At 49.1% G+C, this 12,689-nt stretch overlaps 2 protein-coding genes across 2 annotated transcripts in view; both read right to left on the reverse strand.

Annotated features, from left to right (window-relative positions):
- The window catches only part of CAPN5 (calpain 5), a 52,883-nt gene that overhangs the window by 16,169 nt on the left and 24,025 nt on the right, over positions 1-12,689 (reverse strand). The window contains exon 3 of the mRNA XM_042024218.1: positions 4,863-4,994. Coding sequence (XP_041880152.1) covers positions 4,863-4,994 — 132 coding nt within the window. The remainder of the gene's footprint in view (positions 1-4,862; positions 4,995-12,689) is intronic.
- LOC121662713 (olfactory marker protein) lies at positions 180-4,855 on the reverse strand. The gene has a single exon (XM_042024219.1). It carries the CDS (start codon positions 1,665-1,667, stop codon positions 1,188-1,190), a length of 480 nt encoding a protein of 159 aa, XP_041880153.1. The 5' UTR covers positions 1,668-4,855; the 3' UTR covers positions 180-1,187.

Genomic DNA, 12,689 nt, shown 5'->3' on the forward strand with positions numbered 1-12,689 from the left:
CACACATCTTGGGAAGATGTCAGGCCGCAACTTGAGGAGTACCCACACACATTTGAGTGAAATCTGAGCAAAGGACCAACTGTAAGAATACTTAACTCTTTTAAGGGACTTTTCTATCTGTCTGTCTCAAGAAGCTTCATTGCAGTACTCTCCATATTTTGGTGGAGGAAAAGGAAACATCCAAAGTTAGTAGTTTATTCGCAGTCATGGGGCAGGCTGGGCACAAAACACTCTCCCATTCCAATATTTATAAATGTACCACTCCCCTCCGCTTCCATGGTCACCCAGACACCCTTCCCCGTGTTGTAGAGGGCAGGAGACACTGCTTTTCAGGGACAGAAGCAGAAGCAGGTTCCTGCTCTGCGGTTTGCAAAGTGCTCTGCATCCTCATGGCTCTCTGTAGATACTGCAGAGCAAATATTTTCACGGGTGGTTTAAGGACAGAACAAAGCACAAATTAACTCTGCACACACACACATCTGCTCCAACCCTTCTTGGACCAACACACTCCACCCTCCCCTGAGCAAGAAATGGAGGCAGTGGCCAGAAAAGGCTGGTCCAACCTCCCCATTAGTTCAGTGGGTTTGCAATCTGCAGAATACAGTGAGTCCAAATGTACTTCAGCTTCACAGCAAGGTGGATTCTCCATGGGACTGGTCTTCAGAGACTTCAAGCAGCCACAGCAGCAGCACTAGTCACCAAAGCCTGCAAGCAGTCAGCACCTTGCAAGGAGAGGAACTCCATCACAAACAAGGCCTCCCTTTTTAATGGCTAGAATGGAAACTGAAAAGCAGGGCTCTCTCCAGGGGTCCCTGCTGTTTTCCAGTACGGCAATTACTTATTTTTCCAGCAGGTTTTTGCTGTGCAGTTGCTACAGTGAGAGGACTTAGGGCAACCTCATATTTCCAAACCAGCAAGACCCTGCGTGAATCCCTGATGAATTCACAAGCACACAGTCTTATACTCCAGGCAAAAGCAGCAGCAAGCTCATGGTTCCCTTCTCCCCATCATTCAGAAAGAGGACAGCACGTTTGGGGAATATTTCACAGGGCTGAGGGGCACCAGAAGCACTGAGCTGTTCTCTGCTTTACCAGTGCTGTCTCTCATAAAGAAAAGAAAAAGACAGATGTAGAAACTGAACAAAGAACTGAACTGAAAGAAGCATAGAAAAGCTGAGCAAGAGGGGATCAGGCTTTAAAAACAACGGAGCCTTTCAGCTGTGCTGGTTCGAGGCCGCCAGTGAAAGTGAGGAGGAAATACATCACCTTGCGGATCTGGGCTAATTCCGCTATCCGCTCCCCAAATTCCTGGGCATCTGCCTCATTGCACTCCACCTCCTTGGCCCCTAGCTTCTTCCAGAAGATGCCCACCGGCTCCAGCAGCTGCCGGTTCATGAGGTGGGTGAGATCAGGAGTCCAGTGCTGGGAGGTGCCAGTGACCGTGACCTTCCCAGGTCTCTCCAGCTGCATGTCCCAGCGGAGGAAGCGCAGTCTGTGCTGCTGGATGAAATCCACTCGGTAGATGTGCTCATTGGGACGCAGCAGCTTCTCACCATCCTGGGGCCTCGCGTTTTTTTGCTGCAGGCTCTGGAATCGCAGCCGCATGCGCCGGGTGAGCTGCTCGTCGCGGGTGAAGGGCAGCTCAAGCATCCCTGCCTCAGCTGCCATCACCTTGGCTGCTCCTCTGCTCCCTCCTCAGCAGTGTGTGGCTCTCAAACAGCACACGCAGGGGGAAAGATCAGACAGGCCCCTGGAGCTGGTGTCCCTTCTCCACAGTCCCAGCAGTGCTAGGCAACCTAGGCCAGTGACGCAAAACACCTCTGGGACTTCCCCTGAGTGCCCTCCCAACTCGTTTGCAGATTCAGAACTGTTGGTGCTGCTGTGCACAATAATCTATAGGGAAGGGATGTCTGATGTCAGCCTCCCTGACAACCTCCCTGACAACCATGGCTCATTATCCCAAAACAAAGCCAGGGATGCCACCTTGGCAGGGATGAGGGGCAATGGCTTTCTCCAAGTGTAGGTTCATGGGATAATTCAGGCTGGAATGAGACTCTGGAGAAGTCTGATCCAACCTACTGCTCAAAGCAGGACTTATTTCAGGGTTAAATCATGTTTCTTGGAGCTTCAGCAAGTCCATCTCTGAGTATCTCCATGGACAGAGGCTCCACAGCCTCTCTGGGCCCTGTTCCAGTGTCTGACTGTGCTCATGCTGAAGATAAGCTGCAGCTTGTGCTGCTGTCCTTTGTCCTCTGACTGCATCCCTGCAAGACCCTGGCTCCATCTTGTCCACACTCCCCTATCCAGGCTGGATGGGGCTCTGAGCAACAAGGTCCACTGGAAGGTGTGTCTGCCCTTGGCAGGAGTGTTGGAACTAGATGACCTTTGAAGGCCCCTTTCAACCCAAACCATTCTATGATTCTATGGTTAAGTAGCTGCACGGAGCAATAAGCTCCCCTTTCACCTTCTCTCCTCCTGGATGCACAAACCCACTTTCCTCCAGACCATTTTGGTGGCCTCCATCAGGCTGTGCCATCCAGGAAAGCACATGAGGGTCCCAAGGGATGGATTGACTATAAGTCAATGAATAGCAAACCACTGTGACCATCATGTCCTTTTCTGGGTAGCATAGCTGGCAGGAGTCAGACACCACACTGCTCCTGCAGCAGCAAGTCAGCACCAGCATCCTGGCATGGTTTTGCCCCCCATTTTAATGTCTCAATTTCTTTTAATAAAAGCTAGACACATCTGAAGGGTCATAGAAAGGGTGTTACAGAGCCAGATCACACCTAGAGCCATGTAGGGTCAGCCAAGGCTCAGGAGTTTAGAAAACAGCTCTCAACTAAATTCCAGTACCCCACTCCCACTCAGTGACTCACAGGCATAATGGGAAGTAGGGAGGGACATGGAGAAAGCAAGGTGGAAGAAAATGTTTGAATAAAATAACCTCCTGGGATACACAGGGATGTGCTGGCCTGCCTTATTTTCTTGAAGGTATTCCCCCTCCCCACACTTGAGAGAGACAGTTTCACTGTGTGAAATGGAGCAAGGGACATACAGAGCCTATGTAACATCCTGGTGTACACCAGGAAAACATTTTCTAGTAGCAGGGGAAAACCTGGGACAAGATTCCTGGACTGATATTTCAGAGATACTAAAGCCTGCATCAGCATCTTTCAGCTCTTGCCAGACCCCAAACAGAGACATTTTGGTGTCCAGCAATGTTATCACAATTGCATGTGTAACCACACTGAGGACCAAGTGGCCCATTATTTCTGTCTCTGAGATCTTCAGCAAATAAGAAATTCTTTACTGTGAGGGTGGTGAGGCACTGGCACAGGTTGCTCAGAGAATTTGTGGCTGCCCCATCCCCGGAAGTTCAAGGTCAGGTTGGATGGGGCTTTGAGCAACCTGGTCTAGTGGAAGGTGTCCCTGCCCATGGCAGGGGGGCTGGAACTAAATGGTCATTAAGGTCCCTTCCAACCTATACAATTCTATAAATCAAATCTTTCTGAAAGAAAAGAGGGGGGAGGTAAAAAAAAGCCTCTGAGAGTTAAAGCAATGGAAACTGAGAAGTCACAAACACCAACAGCCAAATTGCCAAGGGAGGAAAAGCAATGCTTGACAAACTGAAATAATGAAGTGTCCAAAGGGATGCAGCCTCTGGTTGGCATTTCCCAGGGCAGAGCTGGAAGTGAATGGTGAGGAAGGAAGACAACTTGCCCACTCACCCTTGGGGGATGTTGATGGTGAGGAACAAGCTAAACAACCCCGTGCATCACCCTTGTAATGAGAGCCACAGCAGTCACCACCACAGCAAGAAGCCTTATTGCTTATCTAGAAGGCAACAACAGCTATCCTGTTCCTGTATAAAGAAAAACCTTGATTTTAATAAAAAATGGGGATGCTGCAAGAAATCCCTGAGCTTGCTGTTTATGCTCACCACAGGAAGCAGAGACTGGAAGAACCACAGCACACAGAGCAGATGTAAAGGTGTGGGGTGGAGGAAACCATCTCAGACCTGTGGCTATGGGAGGCTGTGGGTGAAGTAGGTGGTGCTGTCTGCACAGACTGGCTGCCTTTTACAGTAAAATCTGGGAGAAGCTGCTTGCAACTTGCTGGTCCCTTGCCCTATGATGATGCACACCTGTACCAGAGTCTGTACCTGCCTTGGCTTTCACAGGGCTGACATCTTGCACAGCTGAGGACATGGTGGAGATGGGCACAGACTGTCCAGGGATGTGGCACTGAGCACCTCCTTCCCCCTGAACCTCTGCTTGCTTCCCCAGGTCTGCAGCCCCTTGCTCTGGTGCAGCTCCTTGGTGGCTTTCTGGCCTACTCTTGAAGGAACATTGCCATATGGTGCCATCCAGCCATGGGACATGCCAGGGTTGGATGCTTTGGGCAAGCAGTGAACTTGGGAGAGATGCTAACGCCCTGAAATCAGCCTATCAGCCCCAGCATGAGGTGTCAGTGCCAAGGTGGGAACACAGTAAACAGCCAAAGAGAGAGAACACCATGGGAACTAGGGAAACGGGGCCAAATGCTGCAGCTGAGCATCCTGAGTTTTGTACTTCTTGTTAATTTTTAGGTTATGTTGGAATTCAAAGGGTCAGATTTGGGACCTGAAAAACAGGATGGGATTTGATCCACTTGGTTAAGGAGAAACTGGCCAAGGGTTTGGCTGGAGTGTGGTGACTGCAGTCATGATGACTAATTCTCTTTGAAATACAGTTCTTTTAGGGAGGTTTTTGCACATCGTCAGCTTTTCAGGACATGAGGCATCCCTGAGAAACAGTCTTTGAGCTGGACAAACACAATGCAAAGCCAAGGTGTTGAAGACAGGCACGGGGAACCACTCACCTTCTGCCACAGAGACTCCCGGGATGCCAGGGAGGAGCAGGCAGCCACAAACCAGCAGTTCCCGACCTGGCCCTGGTGTAAGTCATGGGAGCTGATCCCATCCACAAAGAGACGTGGATCATTGCAGATTTCCTGTGGGACAGGAGAAAACCAGACACAGTGGGTCAGTGAGCAGACAGGGAAATCAGAAGCAGGGCTTCTTGGCAAAGGAAAATCACTTCCTCTCTTCCTCAGACTCCATGTAAACCTGACCTGCAGCTTTCTGCTGGCCTCGCTCATCATGCTGGTGGCAGAAGGACCCTGTCCTGCCTTCTGCTCTCACCAGGACACGGGCAGCATCACTAGACCAGCTCCCTATTCTGTCCCAGCACCAGTGCAGCTTTGTTATAATTATCCCTGTTGATAATAGTATGCTTTCACACCATTACAGCCCTTCTAAGTCTCCTCTTGCAGATGCCTCTACTCCGTGACCGTTTTATAAAGGGTGAGGGATCTGCCCTTCCAGATCCTAGCACAGCAGATGAAAAAAATTCGGTGAGCTAAAAGCTTTGTAGCTGGGCCAGGAGGATTAAACACTCATTCTGCCACCAAAACCAGGATGGTGGATTGTGCACGGACACCACGAATGGAGAAACTTGGGTAAGAGGCAGCTGGGAGGTGAGCTCATCCCTCCAACCACGCACCAAGACCATCGGCTTTTCTCTGCCAGGCTGCCCTCCCTGCTTCCCACTCCCACTTAGAGTCTGGCCAAAAAAGCACTTCAATAACAGAGGGTGTTGGGGAAGCTTCAGGTGACACACTGCTTTTTTTAAAATGTATTTTCTCCTGCTCAATCCAGTTTGTAACATCACATCCAGCTGGAGGCTGGGAGCAGATGGGACAGACGAAGAGATGAAAGAATGTTTTTCCCTTTGTTATTACATTTACTTTGAAGAGGAAAAAGGAAAAGCACATTATCCCTCCTCCCCCACACCTCCCAGTTTTTCAGGCTGGTTGTACCCAGAATAATATGCCCTCCCCCAAGACTTTGCATATGAGGACTTCTATTGCCTCTACCCATAGATTCATGGAAGGGTTTGGGTTGGAGGTGACCCTAAAGATCATCTAGTTCCAACCCCTGCACTCTAGGCAGAGACCCCACCCACTAGATTACATTGCCTAAGGCCCCATCACAGGGATGAAAAGGAACCATAAACACCTCCTGCTATTCCCACCTAGCCCAGCCAGCACCAAATACCTCAAAAATAACCTGACACAAACTGGCCAGGATCAGACCCAAGGAAAAGGACTAACCCCCTAATGCTGGTGTTGCAGGATGTTGGATGAGCGCTAGGGGGAGGCAAGCTGACACCAGCAAGGGCAGGAGCCACCTGCGCCTCTCAGCATCGCTGAGCGCAGGCAGGGATGGAAGAGGAGCAGTGGGGTTCAGCTCATAGCACCGGGGAAGCATCCAGCAGCTGGGCATGTGTCTGGTCAGTGGTGGGGGTGCCTGCAAGATCAGCTCTTTGTCATCCTGCTCTGGGGAGCAGAGGCACCTTTTTTGTCCCACCTGAGGACCACAGCTGCCCCTTCTGCCCTTGGGGGGGATCTGCAGAATACAATAAAGGAGTCACTTGATATTACAGAGACAGTTGAGAACATGAAATCATGAGAAACACAGAGCCACAGAATGGTTTGAGTTGGAAGGGATCTTTTAAAGGCCATCTAGTCCAACTCCCTGCAATAAGCGGGGACATCTTTAACTGGATCAGGTTGCTCAGAGCCCAGTCCAACCTGACCTTGAATGTTTCCCAGGCATGGAACATCGACCACCTCTCTGGGCAACCCGTGCCAGTGTCTGACCACCCTTATTGTAAAAAACTTCTTCCTTATAGGTGGTCTAAATCAACTCTCCTTCAGTTTAAAACCACTACTCCTTGTCCTATCACAACAGGCCCTGCTAAAAAGTTTGTCCCCATCTTTCTTATAAGCCCCTCTGAAGAAGGCCCACCACACTCAAGCCCTCAGACTGAGCCTGGTTCCAGTGGACTCCCAGTGATCCTAAGCACAGAATCACCAAATCAATGCAGTTAATAAGGAATTTCTGAGTGCCATCCAGTCCAGGCCCCCTAATCAAAGCAGGGTCTGCTACAGCAAGTTGCTCAGGACTGTGTTCAGGCAGGTTTTGCCTATCTCCAGGAATGGAGACTTTGCAACCTCTCTGGGAAGCCTGTGCCAGTTTCTGGACCACCCTCACAGTAAAAAAGTCTTTTCTCATGTTTAAATGGAATTTCCTGACTTTCAACTTGTACACACTGTCTCTTGTAATGTCACTGGGCACCACTGAGAAATTGGGCTCTGTCTCCTTCGTTCCTGGCTATCCGGTATTTATGGACATTGTTAAGATCCTCCTGAGCCTTCTCTTCTCCAGAGTAAAGAATCACAGAATCATTAAGAAGACCTCTAAGATCATGGAATCCAGCCATTAACCCAGCACTAAAGTCCACCACTAAACCATGTCTCTCAGCACATCTGTACTTTCTTGAACATTTCCAGTGATGGTGATTCCACCACTTCCCTGGGCAGTTTGTTCCAATGCTTGACCACCCTTTCAGTGAATAAATTTTTCTTGATATCCAATCCTTGCAAAGGGGAAGGCAGCATTGCCTCCTTGTTCTAATGCTGTGGAACTGATTCGATCAGAATAAGTCTCATCCATGGGTCAGTCTCCCCAGCAAAACCCCCTGGGAAGGTTTGCCATATTCCTTAGACTGGAGCTTACCAATATTAAATTACTTGGATTCTTCAGTCCTCATTGAAGCTGCTGAGTTTCCACTCACACATTTTGTACCTGGTCTAGACTGTGTGGCCTCAATCCAATGGGATGACATTCCCTGTGTGCTCTGTCTGTACTGAGATGGGAGCCAAGGAGCAAGGCACTGCTTCAGCCAGGCTTCAACGCCCCAGGATTGCGTAGAGCACAGCAGGGCCCTGGTGTGTGATGCAAAGCACACTCGGAGCCATGGAGCATCGTGCCCATGTGCAGAGGTGGGTGATGAACAAGGTAACAGTGGGAACTAGATCAAAAAGCCAAGAGAAGCTTTGGACCATTTAGTGTTCCTTTTCCTGTGAAAAGTGCTGGAAGTGATAAGGAGCTTGTTCTGCAGCCAGATGGAATTACAGGGCCTGGGATTTGCACGTGCAAAGGGAGGAGGGAAGCAGAGATTCCCCGATCAGAGAAGGTCGTGACCTTGGTTTTCTCCCCTCCCTCCCATGGAACAGACAGAAACCAGGTGAGCAATAACATTTATCCAGGCAGCAAACACCATGTCACCCTCCCAGCACCACGACCCTGAGAGAAGAGGGCAGCACACCAACATTACACCCACACACACCCTGGGGCTTCTGGGCTCAGGCTTCAGCCACCACAGAACCAGCTCAAACTGCCTCTTGCCACTCGAGGCTTCAGCAGACAGGGAGTCCATTCTGTCCTTCATTTATCATAGCCAGATCCTGGGCCCTGGTTGCTCCTAGTCTGGATACAGATGGAGAACAGGAAGAAACAGGAAGGGGAAGCCAAAAGCTATGGCTGCAGGGAAGCTATGACTTTAATGTGTTGTTCTTAACTCTCCTTTGGCCAAGGGAGTCATCTATGTCTCTTTACCCCCAAGGAGAACCTGTCTTGGAGGGTCCCAAGAATCACAGAATCATTGAGGCTGGAAAAGCACTTAAGATCACCAAGTCCAACCATTAATCCAACACTTCCATGTTCATCAACAGATCATGTTCCTGAGTGCCACACCCACATGTTTTTTGAACACTTCTGGAGATGGCTATTCCAAGAATCCTAGGCACCATCAGAGATTATCTTCTCTCCCTAAAATTGTCTGCTGAAATGCCTGCTGAGCTCCAGGCAACAAAACACAATTTAGAGAAAGCCTGTGCAGATGGTTCTATGGAAAGATTCTGACAGATAAAACAGAGAGGGCCAAAATAGCGATTCAAAGTCCTGGTGATTCATATCCTTCCTCCTCCAATGGATGTGGGACAGAGGTGGAAATCAGGGCCAGAGCAGGTCCCTGTCGATGAGCGGCTGATTGCAGAGGTCTGGCTCACAGGAGCCCAGACTGGGGCAGTTTGCTCCCTCTGGCTTTGGGTTTTTGAAGTCCATTAAGGAAAAAAAAAAAAAAGACCCAATCAGAGCATTATCTTGTACTTTTTTGCTTCCCACCAAAAAGCATGCGGTCTTTTCCTCTGCTGTCCCTTTTGGTACACTTTCCCAAAATAGCACAATTTTTTTCCAAATGCATTTAAAGCAGAAAATATCTTCCTTGCCTTCTCCAGCCAGTCCAATTCCACACAGGGTTTTAAGGAGAAAATCACTCTCTAACTGGCTTTATAATTGGCAACTGCTTTACCACAAGTGTTTCCTGGTGCTGGTTTCTGAGACTGAGATTCACTGGGGATCCGGATAATGTCAAACCAGATGTGGGGTGGGGAAAAGCTATGGCAGGTGGAGGAATAACCATGGGAGATACAACATCTGCTGCATGCAGCATTTTTTCTAACAAGATTTTGTAAGGAACAGACTGGTCTAATTTCATTGCAGAGCCTGGCTGTTTCAGAACAATGCCTTCACTCAGACTTGCAAAATCAGCAAAATAATCTATTAGCATGGCTGCGCTTCCGCCCTCCCTCCTGGCCAACTGGGAACTGAAAGGATCCTGTCTTAAATGTCATTCACACAGACAAGAGAGGAAGAGGCGCCCAAGCATGGCGAGCAACGGTGACAGAGCAGACACAAAGGTCCCCGTGCTGCCCTGCTGCAGGTACCTGCAACTGGGATGTGCTTGTGCAAAAAGGGGAGTTACAAAAAATTTGCACCAGGGTGACAGAGAAAAGGGAAATGGAGTGAATTTAGAATGCCAAGCTTTCAGATGGATTATTATAGGATCACAGAATCATGGAGTGGTTTGGGTTGGAAGGGACCTTAAAGATCATCTCCACCCCCCTGCCATGGGCAGGGACACCTTCCACAAGGACCAGATTGCTCAAACCCCATTCAGCCTGGCCTTGAACACTTCCAGGGATGCGGCAGCCACAACTTTTCTGGGCAACCTGTGACAGTGTCCTGCCGCCCTCACTATAAAAAATTGTGTTGCTACATCTACTTTGAATCCATCCTTTTTCCATTTAAAACCATTATCCCTTGTGCTATCGCTACAGGCTCTGCTAAAAAATATGTACTTGGCAGATCAGCTTCACACACATGGAAGGATAGGCTTGGTTGGGAATATCTACACCCTACAGAACTGTTTGTGGGGGTTTGTATTGCCTCAGTCAGGCATCCCTAATGCTAATCCACTCACAGTATCTCAGTGTATACACATTTGTATTGTTATCAGCTCCCACACCATGCAGAGGGCACTGGACACTCCACCCACAGCAAACAGGACTTGCTTGTGAAGGGAGGCATCCCAAAAACATGCTCCCCACAAACTCCTCGACTCAGTTTGTGTACCACAGCACCATGCAATGGTGTTTGTTTTGGCACCAGGAAGAGTGGGGGCAGCATTTGTTTTGGCACCAGGAAGAGCTGGGACAGAGGCAAACAAGATCTAAAGGTCAATTTGCAGGACCTTGACAGGTCCCTCTGCAGTTTTATTTTCCGGGTATCCAAAGTACAAAGGCACCAAAGAGGGATAAAGCAATGAGAAGTGGAGAGACACAAGAACCTGTGAGAGTACTGCACTTCCCCAGGAGCAGATGGAGATGGATGGGAAGGAGAATGGCACAAGTACAGAGACCTCAGACCTGTCATTCCTCCCACACACACTTTCCAGGGATGCACTCTTGGGAAGTCACACCATTACTCAGCCCAGGACTACTTCAGTTTTTACCCAGCCAAGACTGATGCAGAGGCTGGCACGGCCTGGCTTTTAGAATCACCACACATCCAGACACAGCCCTCTCTCTCTCTCTCTCTCCTAGACCATCTCTCCCACAGCAAGTGCTTCTGTCTGGTTGCAAAGCCACTAAGAAAAAAAATACTCCCTGGATACCAACAGCCCTGAGGTCTGCAGAAGTCACTGCCAAAGCAGGAAAGTCTTCACATGGCTCACTGACAAACTAGGGGGTAGAATGCTCAGAGCAGTGAGATGACATGCCACAGGTCACCCCATCCAGAGGCAGCAGTGGTCCCCCTGGGTTTCCAGTCCCAGCACAGCCCAGTCACCATGGGAGCCACCCTTCCTTCATAGAAATGATGTCACCTGGCTCCTTTTCATGCTGCATTGCCTGAGCCAGCCTGACCCTTACAGCTGCACACAACTACAGTCTTGAGAAGTGGAGAGGACACTGAGCAAATGCAGCTCTCAGAGACGGCTCCACCTGGATCTCCTTCCCTAAATCCTAGTCCATGTAGGCATGGGCTCTAGGAGCTACACCAGAGAGATGGAGGAGGAGGAAGTAAAAAAAAAAGCTCCCAAGGCTGTTTAACATCCTCTGACAGGTACACCTCTCCGACTCAGCACAGTGCTGCTGGCCACCTCCACCCAAGTTCCCCCATCCTCCGACATATCCCAGTTTTGAGCTCTCCTACAGATCTCCTTTGACCAGCTTCCTTTGGGAAGGACTCGCAGGGTGAAGACCAACCCTCGTTTGGCAGTATTGTGAGTTTAAAATACACCCACATTCCAAAGCCTGTCCTCTCACATGGCACACCATGCTCTCAGTTACTCCCAGCACTTTTAGTTGTGGGGTTTAACCTCAAGCAGAGGAACTGCTTTGGCTTGAAACTATGATGCATCAAGCCTTAGACTTGGAGGATCACAGTCATGCAGTACAAGTGAAGGAGCATGAACCACAGGCAGCAGCCCTGAGGATGCTCCACATCTTGCACCACTTTTGAGTCATCAATCCCCATCCTGGAGGACACAGTGGTGGGGCCATGCTGGTGGAATGGGAGGGGCTTATTCAAGTAGGTCCTGCTGTGAAAAACTACAGTATTTTGGAAGGAATGGTCCAAACCCAGCCATTCATCACAGAGCTAATGTGAAATCCTGGAGCAAGCTGATGTGGTCATGAGCTCAGCTGCACTGTTTCTGCCTCCAAGCAACACAATTCAGCAGCTGCCCTGCCTGAATCCCAAATCCTGTGTCTCATGGAAAGCCAACCTTCTAAAACAGGATTTAGAAATCTAAATTGTGCAGGGTTTTTTTGTTGGTTTTGTTTGTTTGTTTTTAATCATCCTAAGAGTCAAGTTATTCATGGGAAAAGAATAATAAGAAGCTGCAAAGGAAAACTACCTCCACACTCCATTGTGCGTGTCTCAGATCAAAATCTCCTAACTGCTTTTCTGTGGGACACCTCCCACACCCCCTTGAGCCATACTCTCTCCATTTCCTTGTCCCAGGGCAAGGAAATACCCTTTGGTTTGTGATTGTGTCACATTCACAGCACCTCCATTCAAAAACAGGACTTGACCTCACCACAATCTAAACTAATCCCTGACTATCCAAAGATGATGAAAAATGAGGTTATCATGAGTTTAAGCCATTTAAAGAAAGTACTTTCAGCCCACACCTATTCTGGTTATTCATACACTGGGTGTAGCTTTGCAAACAGAATCCTGCTTTATGAGAAAACCGCCGTCTAGGAATGTGGAGTCATGAGCTTCTGCTAACTGGGAGAAGGGACATTAGTTCTTATGTAACTCTGTCAGTGGCCTTTGCATCAGACCACAGTCAAAATTTAACCATCCATGACCGGTCCCCATTCAGATGGTTTGTTCATCTTTTTCCTTCTTGGAGAGGGACTGGGAGGAATGCATCACTGAGCAGTGGCTTC

This window comes from Corvus kubaryi, unplaced genomic scaffold (genome assembly GCF_017639235.1).
Source record: "Corvus kubaryi isolate FWS band 111438036 unplaced genomic scaffold, C.kubaryi_AGA036_p1.0 37260, whole genome shotgun sequence".
Lineage (NCBI taxonomy): Eukaryota > Metazoa > Chordata > Aves > Passeriformes > Corvidae > Corvus > Corvus kubaryi.

Excerpts from the sequence above, each read along its gene's own strand:
- LOC121662713 (XM_042024219.1), bottom strand. The coding sequence starts at position 1,667 with ATGGCAGCTGAGGCAGGGATGCTTGAGCTGCCCTTCACCCGCGACGAG.